Genomic DNA, 11,457 nt, shown 5'->3' with positions numbered 1-11,457 from the left:
AGCAACCTCACCGAGCCCAGTTTAAGTGTCAGGGCTCTTCTTTTGCCATACTGAATATGGTATTTAGTTATGTTACTCCACATGGATTCTCAAATTTATCTTTATAAGGACACTGTAACATTAGGATGATACCAAAACAAAGCTGTGTTGATTGCTGATTTGTTACACAATGAAATGTTTTACTGAAAAATTGTTTTTAAAACAAGTGTTATAAATAATATTGGAACAAAATTGAAACCTGCAAAGCCTACAATGTCACCCAATATGCCCTTCACTGTATATTGAGGTATTCTAGTGGATGCCGTATGATTTAATGTAATTTCTTTGTTACCTTTTTATGTTTTGTGACAGTGACCCCTGGAAATGTGTGTCAAATTCTTCCACTGCCAATGCCATATTACTTCTGTCAGAGTTGTGGTTTTGAATTTCCTGCCTTCCATTTGTATTAATAAATGATATATTACCAGTAAACATGTTACATAATTGGCCAGATTACATCCATAACTTCTGTAAATTACATTGTCAGAACCTGGAATCTCAACGTGGAAGAAGGAATTAATAATGCTGTAAAATTTTGTTTGTCATTTACAGAACATATTTGATTATTTTTAAATTATTTATATACGTTCGTAGGGCTTTGAAGCCTCTTCAAAGCAGCTCAGGTATGTGACTCTTCAAGCTATCTTCACGGGTTTGCCGCCGGATGACATTGTGCAAATTCCGCAATATTTCCTCAGAACAGCTGTCAGATGTCTCCAAGTGGTTCAGCCTTGCTGGTGGCTAGGTACGACTCTGTTACAAAATTTCCATGCAATATTTGATGGCATTAAGAGGCAACTAATTTGCAATCAGCATAACCTCCTTTGTCTGCTTTTTATATGACATCAAGTGTTCTATTTCACATCTCAACTGTATAGCCTTTGAAACCCCCCCCCCCCCCCCCCCCCCCCCCCCCCCCCCCCCCCCCCCCCCCCGCAACCACCACCACCACCACCACCACCACCACCACCATGGACCTTGCTGTTGGTGGGAAGGCTTGCATGCCTCAGCGATACAGATAGCTGTACGGTAGGTGCAACACAATGGAGGGGTATCTGTTGAGAGGCCAGACAAACATGTGGTTCCTGAAGAGGGGCAGCAGCCTTTTCAGTAGTTGTAAGGGCAACAGTCTGGATGATTGTTGATTGATCTCGCCTTGCAACATTAACCAAAACGGCCTTGTTGTGCTGGTACCACAAATGGCTGAAAGCAACGATAAACTACAGTCGCAATTTTTCCTGAGGGCATGCAGGTTTACTGTATGGCTAAATGACGATGACGTCCCCTTGGGTAAAATATTCCGGAGGTAGAATAGTCCCCCATTCAGATCTCCGGGCGGGGATTACTCAGGAGGACGTCGTTATCAGGAGAAAGAAAACTGGTGTTCTACAGATCGGAGAGTGGGATGTCAGATCGCTTAATCGGGTAGGTAGGTTAGAAAATTTTAGGAAGGGAAATTGGGAGGTTAAAGTTAAATATAGTGGGAATTAGTGGAGTTCGGTGGCAGGAGGGACAAGGTATCTGGTCAGGTGAATACAGGGTTATAAATACAAAATCAAATAATGGTAATGCACGAGTAGGTTTAATAATGAAGGGGAAAAAAAAAATTAGAAATGCGGATAAGCTACGAGTAATAGCAAAGTGAACGCATTATTGTAGCCAAGATAGACACGAGCCCACGCCTATCACAGTAATAAAAGCTTATATGCCTACTAGCTCCTCAGATGACGGTGAGATTGAGGAAATGTATGATGAGATAAAAGAAATGATTCACATAGTTAAGGGAGAAAAAAAATTAATAGTTATGAGGGACTGGAATCCATAGTAGGAAAAGGAAGTTAGGAAATAGTAGTAGGTGAATATGGCTAACAGAAGAGATGAAAGAAGAAAATATAAAAAATAAGTAAATGAAGCAGGTGAAAAGGAATATAAATGTCTCAGAAATGAGATTGACAGGGGTTGCAAAATGGCTAAGCAGGGATGGCTAGAGGACAAATGTAAGGATGTAGAAGCATATATCATTAGGGTTAAGACATATACTGCCTGCAGGAAAATGAGAGAACTACTTATATGAATATCAAGAGCTCAGATGGAAAACCAGTTATAAGCAAAGAAGGGAAAGCAGAAAGGTGAAAGGAGTATATAAGAGGGTCTATACAGGGCGATGTACTTCAGGGCAATATTATGGAAATCGAAGAGGACGTAGATGAAGATGAAATGGGAGATACGATACTGTGAGAAGAATTTGACAGAGCACTAATTCGAAACAATGGCCTGGGAGTAGACAACATTCCATTAGAACTACTGATAGCCTTGGGAGAGCCAGCCCTGACAAAACTCTACCATCTGGTGAGTAAGATGTATGAGACAGGAGAAATACCCTAAGACGTCAAGAAGAAAATAATAATTCCAATCCCAATGAAAGCAAATGTTGACAAGTGTGAAAATTACCGAACTATCAGTTTAATAAGTCACAGCTACAAAATACTAACACAAATTCTTTACAGATGAATGGAAAAACTGGTAAAAGCTGGCCTTGAGGAAGGTAGTTTGGATTCCGTAGAAATGTTGGAACACGTGAGGCAATACTGATCCTAAGACTTATCTTAGAAGACAGATTAAGGAAAGGCAAACATACATTTCTAGCATTTGTAGACTTAGAGAAAGCTTTTGACAATGCTGACTGGAATACTCTTTCAAATTCTGAAGGTGGCAGGGGTCAAATATAGGGAGCAAAAGGCTACTTACAGTCTATATAGGAACCAGATGGCAGTTACAGGAGTTGAGGGGCCATGAAAGAGAAGCAGTGATTGGGAAGGGAGTGAGACAGGGTTGTAACCCATACCTGATGTTATTCAGTCTATATATTGAGCAAGCAGTGAAGGAAACAAAAGAAAAATTCGGAGTATGAATTAAAATTGGTGGAGAAGAAATGAAAACTTTGAGGTTTGCTGATGACATTGTAATTTTGTCAGAGACAGCAAAGGACCTGGAAGAGCATGTGAACAGAATGGACAATGTCTTGAAAGGAGGATATAAGTTGAACATCAATAATGGAATTTAGTCGAATTAAATCAGGTGATACTGAGGGAATTAGATTAGGAAATGAGACACTTAAAGTAGTGAGTGATTTTTGCTATTTAGGAAGCAAAATAACTAATGATGGTCGAAGTAGAGAGGATATAAAATGTAGACTAGAAATGGCAAGGAAAGCATTTGTGATGAAGAGAAATTTAACATCGAGTATAGATTTAAGTGTCGGGAAGCCTTTTCTGAAAGTATTTGTAGGGAGAGCAGCCATGTACGGAAGTGAAACAGGGACAATAAATAGCGAGAATAGAAGCTTTCGAAATGTGGTGATCCAGAAGAATGCTGCAGATTAGATGGGTAGATGACGTAACTAATGAGGAGGTACTGAAAGGGATTGGGGAGAAGAGGAATTTGTGGCACAACTTGACTAGAAGAAGGGATCGGGTTGTAGGTCATGGTCTGAGGTAAGGTATCACTAATTTAGGTTTGGAGGGTAAAACGTGGAGGGTAAAAATCGTAGAGGGAGACCAAGAGATGAGTGCACTAAGCAGATTCAGAAGGATGTAGGTTGCAGTAGTTACTTGGAGATGAAGAGGCTTAAAAGATGACAATGACATTGTGTTTGAGAGTAAAGAGTGGGTCTTTAAAAGTGGAGAAAGTCACATTAGATCATTAGCATCAGTATGGTTAAGAATGTGGGAAGGAATTTTGCTGGGTGTGGCTGTTTTAAGAGGAACCATCTTAACATTAATGGAAGTAATGGTTTTTCTTTTTAATTGAGTTCTTTCTGTTAATAGGATAACAACTCGTGTCTGTTGCTTTGTCAGGACTGTTGTGGTTTAATTTGCTTCCCTGGTAGTTCTTTCATTTAGTGGTAATTAACATAAACAGTTGCTTCTCTGTGACTGGAGTTTCTGGGCACTGAGATACTTATTTCTTCTGTTGCTACCTTCCAACCATTCTTCTTCACACTGCACTCCAGAAACACTGCTTTGAAAATTTACGGTACAAATTTTTTGCAACTTTTTCTTGTTACACTCCATTAATACTTAAGTTTGTTCAACATGGGACAAGTGTTACAGAATTGACTTCGTTCTCAAATTTGAATCTTGTTACTAAGATAAGTGCTACTTACCATTTTCAAGTTGAACTGAGTAGTCTATCGTGATAACTGCGGTGAGGATAGCAGAATATATCAACAGTAATTTGTGATTTGTTTCTTCTGAAGTTGTGTAATGTACATTTTTCTAAAATATTTGGTGTTGTAATTTAGGTACCATTATTAGCATTAGTGTCTTTTTACAGTTGCATTTGCAAACTCGACATCTAGTAAGAAGACAGAAAGCCCCAACACAGGTGAGGGGCCCGTGTTACGCCGGACCTCTCGCAGCAAGGCCACCACGGGTTCGTGTGCCAGTAGCAGGTCAGTTTTTAAATGTGTATCATTATTAATTTGGATTAGTTTGCTTCAGAGCAGTAGTCATTTATGACATGTACTTATAAATTGTTCCTGCTGTGAATCAATTGTATGCATTTCTATACAGAAAAGTTCACTATTTGTTTGTATTGGACACCTTACTTTAAAAAAAAGTTTCAAAAAGTGGTTTTTGAAATAAAAATAGGAAAATGTTGTTCTTGCTGGGCATCAGTGGTAACAACCTTAGCAGCAGCAGCAGCAGCAGCAGCAGCAGCAGGCAGACAAATAAAAGGGGAGATGAATATGCACTTGAGGAACTAAAGTTCTTTTTTAAAATGTGGTAAGGTAAAGCAGAGGTTTGATTTAGTGCCTGTGTGACTTTTCTTTGTAATTGTCAGGTAGATTTATTTCTACAATACTGTGTGAAAGGCTAAGTAGGAAATCAAAGCCACCAAGGAATTTCAGAAATTGAAGAGAACAGAAAATGTGAGACATTAGAACTGACAGTTTAATGGTGATGGTGGTAGATCAGAAAGAAACTAGAAGTACACATAAAAGTAGTCAAAATGTAAAAAATGTGAGACACAATGAGCAACAATGAAGTATCAGAGGTAAAGGAAAAAAGGAAGGTAATGAAGGGATTTGAGGTTGCTGACAAGTTTGGAAGAATGTGGGATGCCATCTCAGGTTTTCAATTCTTGAAAGTTGCTGGCATTTTGCTGTTGATTTGCCTGTTGTTTTGTCCTGTTGCTTCTTCCCTACTGAATCTTGATTAGATCCATTTTGTTGAATCCATTTTTGGTAGTTGGAGGAAACACTAAAATCAGATGCCAAAAGCCTCACATCTTTGTCACATTTTGTTTTTGTCTGCCTGCTGGTGCCTCACAAGTAGATATTGTTTCTACTTTAATTATAGCTTACATTTTAGTTTATAATTGACACTAGCTTCGAATCATGAAAAATTGATGGGTAGGCTACAATGAGCTAATTGAACTGTCAAAATTTTAGTGCTTTAAATCCATAAGAATTCTCTTTGGAGAAGTTGGTTTGCAGGAGAGGAGAGGTATGTGTGGTGATAAAGGGAAATTATTGGATTGTTCCATGATAGAAGACTCGTAGGGAGAAAATAGCAAAACAAAAAATAAACATTGATGTAAACTGAGGTGAAAACAGCAACAATACTTCTCACCCTTCAAATAAAATTTGATTTATTGATCTAGAATGTAATTGCCCAATCCTTACCTGTCAGTTCCAACTTTCAGCACATACTATTTTAAGTTCTCTCTTCCTCCATGTGACATGCCCTTGTGGTTGCAGTTAAAAAATACATTTTGTATAAGTTTATATCTGTTTTTATCCTTTGTTGTATAAGATCTTTCATTGAAAAGGTTTCTCAATTTAGAACAGATTTAGCGAGTTACAAAAACTGGTTTATCATTGTAAGGCTTAGTAAACTTGCAGATACACAGGATTTAACAGAAAGACATTTTAAAAATGTAAGCAATTAGAGGATGAAATTTTGAACATTTTGATTTAAGGATCGTGTAGCTAGAAATGTGAAGTGAAGTTTCTACAGCACTATCCATTTTCTATGCATTTGGTAGGCTAAATGAAACTCTGGAATAGTGTGGTTTGGAAAACTTTTGGTAATCATAGAGTACAATCAAATACTGTAAACCGAACATGTGGCTTCACTATTGTAGAGTAAATGTTCAGTGTGACAACCATGAACTTTCTTTTATGATGCACAAAGACGAACTATGTTTTGCCTGATTCTCTGCAAGTTTCCGCACTGTTATCTGATAGTATAAAATGCTGTAAAGATATGCTCAATAAGCTCAGACACTGTTCCTACCGAGTTGAGTACACAAAGCATTTAACATAATCTTAGAGGAAAATGTTAAGAGGGATAGGTCAGCAGAGAACACAACTCAAGGGAATGGGCATGCCTTTACAGTTACTCTCTTCCTGAACTTGTCTGGGAGATATACCATGACGTAGTTGAAAGTGAATGTCCTCCAGAAGTTCAGGCAAGGCATTGTCCAGAAAGTCCGACTACCGTGCACTGTTCAAATGACCTGGTAAAATGTGAGGTCTGTAATGTGACGTCAAAGAATTTCAGCACAAATGTTCCCTGAGAATCTCGCCTACTAACTTCTTGTATAGGTAGTGCAAGGATCTTACATAGCCCAGTGGTGGCTGTAGAAATTTTATTTCAAAATCCTGGCTGTAGGTTCCACATATTTCATCCTCTACAATCTCCCAAGTTTTTAAAATGACATTGTTACACCTTGTATGCCCCAACACTTATAATTTCATTATGAGTGAGGAAGTTAATGTTTTAAATATTATGATCACTTTCTGTATATAGTAGACATACAATACTAATATAAAACTATTAGAATGATAGTTTCTTCAGGGAAGATGTACACACCTATCCACAAAAGTGATGAAATTAAACCATGTAGTTTTTATTCTCTCCCTTTCTTTTATGCTGCAACTGATCTTTCCTGTTTCTCACCTCAACATTTTCCCTTGTTAGACATTTTCTCCTGTGTTCTTTGGCGTGTTTTTATTTTATTTTTTATTTATTTATTTATTTATTTATTGTTTTTTTTGGTCGACTACCCAGACTTTTACATTTCATCTCCCTGTTTTTGAGGTGACTTGTTTTTGAAAGTGTGATGTGTTCAAGTAGCATGCGTGCAAGAGTGTGTGTTTAATAACAAAATGGTACCAGTAGCCTATAAGTTGGTGTGCATAAGCTTAATTGTGAACCAAAAGTCTAGTTCACGCCATGCAAAAACACAAATACTGACACAGCAACAGTGTAGGGATGTCTGCCTAACATGTGACTTGTGTGAGGAGTAAACAACATTTTGTTTCATTTCTATAGTGAATATTTACTCGAAAAAGTATCACAAAAAAGAGATTAGTAAAAAGGTGCATGTTTGCCACTGTGACATGTATGCATAGTTAAAGTTGTCAAATGTTGTTACATCTGTCATAGATGCTATTGAGAAAGGTGACCTTCCTTGCAAGAATAATCAGTAGGACAAAACTTGGGTCCATTGCCACCACCCATACACAGAGAAATAGCAAGGAATAACACCATCCCTCTTCATCTGAACTGCAGAAGTTTTGTTCAGTCAGCAGAAGATGATATGCTGAAACTCTTTCACCTGAAAAAGACGTAATGAAAGTTCTTGAAGGACCACTGTCATCACTGAATTTATTTGGACCTGTATTTTTCATTTAAAAAAGTTAATAAATAGTGTGAAGTGATTTTCACATTCAGTAAAATAAAACTATGTGAACTGCTCTTTGCAGTTGTTCTGTTGCAATATGATGATGATCCAATGCTTTATATGTACAATGGTGACACGCACATAATTGAAGTCCACATAATGTCTGCTCCCACCATACTGACCAAACTTGCTGTGGGTTGTTTCTATATTTGAGATCCCTCATACTTCCATTGGCCACAACTCAAATCCTCAGGTGGTCATATAGATTGAAGTTATTAAACTATGGAAAAATCCAGAAACGAGTACTGACCCTTGGCAGCCAGACTGGTGTGTGTGTGTGTGTGTGTGTGTGTGTGTGTGTGTGTGTGTCCTGATGAAGGCCCATTTGGCTGAAAGCTTTGTTTAACAGTCCTTTTGTTGTGCCTGTCTGAGACTCAGCACCTCCACTATATGGTGAGTAGCAGGTTAAAGTTATTCATAGTTCCCCAAATCTCTTAAAGGCAAATACCAGAATGTTTTGTATGTGAATGGTGTGCCTTTCCCAATCTGACCTTGGGCTCAGTCCATAATGGTCTTGTTGTCAAGAGGATGTTAAGTTCTAATCTTCCTGTCATCCTTGGGTATTTGCAGAAAAAGATGCAGCTTTTTATTGTGTGTGCCCAATAATATATACAGTAAATAATACTGAAAAGAAGTTTAGATTTGATTCACAATATCATGCAGGAAATATTAGAAAAGTTGATAGAGACATGACAAATAGTAGTGGGATTTTATCCATTGTGGTAAAATATAAGATCTTTGAACAGAACACAAGGCAAAATTAGTGGATATGTGCAAAACGGAAAGTAGTTAGCTGAATAAGATTGGTATGTCTCACTGTTTGAAAATTAGGGAAGGAATTGTAGATTGTAATCACTTACTCAGACAGTGGTATAATAAACTCCTTTCATTACAAATAATGTATATCATCCATACTGCTTGCAGATGGAAAGAAAGATCAGTTTTATTTAGTACTTATTACAGAAACAGAATTGCTAGATGATGAACTCTTATGGATTTAGAAATCTCAGGTTTTGACACAGTTGCATATCTAGTGTTTGCTGCTGTCACTTCCGCCTAGCATTTAAGATGTAAGCTATAATTTTTGGGATATTATCTGAATATCGTGAGATGCTTCTTTATAATTGTCTTGAATTATATCAGAATACAAAGTAAAATTTTTTATCGAGTAGCACTTTTCTTTCAGATCTCCAAAGCTGTACGTATGAAATTGGAGTAACTGTTTTTTAGCCATAAATATCATAAATATGAAAGTAAAAATTTATGGTTTCCTCGTAAACAGAATAGTTACTACTTCTCAGTTCCTTCACGTGGTAAGATTTCCATCAATGCATACCAGCACAGTGCACGACGCGCGTTGACTGTCTTAAGTGCTTTCAGTTTATTTTCCCTTCCTGTTTCCCTGTTTTATATGACTGAGAGTATGTGCTACTGTTGTTCTTCTCTGCTTAAATGAGAGTGCTGTACGGTAGATTAATGAATTGTGCTGTTGCAGCTTTTAGTGTAGGTTCTTATTGATAAACAGTTTAAGTTATAGTGATTAAGGTATACTATATAAAAAAGGATGTTTTAGAATTGCTGTTGATTTCAAACTGCAGCAACATTTGGAAGTTGAATGGAGAAAGTTTGACAACATAGTTACCGCAAGTACAGACAACATTCATTTATAAATGTGTTGTATGGTACGCATGTGCATCCTCTTCTGATTACAAGTATATATTATAATCTGCTTAAGTTTCTGGTGTGGTGTGCACGTGCCCACATGCGTGCAAGCGCGCGCGCACACACACACACACACACACACACACACACACACACACAGTGTGGTACATGACAAGTGTCGTATGCAGGGCCATAATTAATTTGTACATATCACAACAGATACCTGAGCAGTTTAATATTCGTATTCTTGTGGTGCAGCAGGATGCAATTACGAATTTAACTTCATAAAGTGTATATTGTCCATTCCACTCTATTCTCTTGTACGTTTAAAACTACTGAAACTCCAGGTTGGAATACCAACAATATTAGGAAACAGATAGATTACTACTCATCATAAAGATGACACATTGAGTTGCAGACAGGCACAATGAAATTTCCGTTACGCATGCAGATGTATTTTTATGGTGAGTAGCAATCTGTCGTTTTCCTTATCCATTTGAATGGGTTTCACATTAAGTTTGTGTGTTGCTACTGTAAACCAGAAAGGATAATATATGATAGTAAACTTTCCATTTCTCATCTATGAAAATGTAAGGTTTTTGAAACCCATTGTGTACTAAAAGCACTACAGGCCGATTTTACTCATGCATTTATTATTATTATTTTTTTTTTTTTTTTTCATGTGTATCAAGTTGTCTAAATATAGGCAAATAGTAAATGTGGTTCTGATAAGTTCCATTAACACACATTCCTTCTTTTTACTAACAGAGAGAGAGAGGGGCTGGCCAGTACTTACCTCAGCTCAGTACAGCCGATAGATAACACAAAACAGAAAAGAAAATTTACATTCCTAGCTTTCGGAACTTTGTTCCTTCATCAGGAAGGAGAGAGGGGGAAAAGGGGAAGAAGGGAAAGTGGATTTAGTTACTCACAACCCAGGTTATGAAGCAACAAGGAAAGGTAAACAGGGAGGGTAGCAAGGATGGAGGCGTGGTTGTCAGAGGGAAGCCAAAGATATTCTTCTGTTAAGTACTGTGCCAGCTTCAAACCAAAGAGGATGCATACAGAAGTAAAGAGGTATATAGTATAAAGATAAACGCAACTATGTAGGATGAAAAGATGCGTGAATGGCTAAAGAGGAGAGGGAAGAAGACTGAAGAGTAAATGGGAGTGAGGTTGGTTAACGTAGGTTTAGTCCAGGGGGATGGCGGGATGAAAGGATGTGTTGGAGTGCAAGTTCCCATCTCCGTAGTTCCGAGGGACTGGTGTTGGGTGGCAGAAGCCAAATGGCACGTACACTGTAGCAGGTTCCTAGGTTCCTAGAATTATGCTGGACGGCATGCTCTGCTACTGGGTATTGGGCATCTCCTAGGCGGACAGTTCGTCTGTGCCCGTTCATGCCTCAAATCCATTCCTACTCCCCTCCCACCTGAAACCTTTCTTGTCACCATAGATACTACATCCCTTTACACAAACATCCCACATACCCATGGTCTCTCTGCCCTTGAACACTACCTTTCCCAATGCCCACCCAAAGATCTTCCAAAAACCTTGTTCCTTATCACACTTACCAACTTCATCCTCACCCATAATTACTTAGCTTTTGAAGGCCAGACCTACAAACAAATCGGGGGGAACAGCCATGGGAACCAGGATGGCTCCGTCCTATGCCAATCTCTTCATGGGCCGCATGGAGGAGGCTTTCCTGAAGACCCAACAGCTGCTTCCTCTGGCCTGGTATAGGTTTATGGATGACATCTTTGTGGTCTGGACTCATGGTGAAGAAACACTCCTTAATTTCTTCCATAACCTCAACTCCTTTTCGAGTCTGAATTTCACCTAGTCCTTCTCCAAAACCCAAGCCACTTTCCTGGATGTTGACCTTCATCTTGTTGAAGCTCACATCCACACCTCTGTCCACATCAAACCCACAAACAAACAACAGTACCTTCACTTTGATAGCTGCCATCCATTCCACATCAAACGCTCCCTCCCCTACAG

At 38.4% G+C, this 11,457-nt stretch overlaps 1 protein-coding gene across 4 annotated transcripts in view; it reads left to right on the top strand.

The window, feature by feature from the left end:
- Window positions 1–11,457, top strand: part of LOC126457254 (E3 ubiquitin-protein ligase TRIP12) — a 233,130-nt gene that overhangs the window by 47,700 nt on the left and 173,973 nt on the right. For all 4 annotated transcript variants that reach the window (XM_050093414.1, XM_050093412.1, XM_050093415.1 and 1 more), the window contains exon 5: window positions 4,375–4,492. In XM_050093414.1, the coding sequence (XP_049949371.1) occupies window positions 4,375–4,492 (118 nt within the window). The remainder of the gene's footprint in view (window positions 1–4,374; window positions 4,493–11,457) is intronic.

This window comes from Schistocerca serialis, chromosome 2 (assembly GCF_023864345.2).
Source record: "Schistocerca serialis cubense isolate TAMUIC-IGC-003099 chromosome 2, iqSchSeri2.2, whole genome shotgun sequence".
Lineage (NCBI taxonomy): Eukaryota > Metazoa > Arthropoda > Insecta > Orthoptera > Acrididae > Schistocerca > Schistocerca serialis.
Note: the sequence above shows the minus strand (reverse complement) of the source record. Positions and strands in the feature narration are given on the sequence as shown.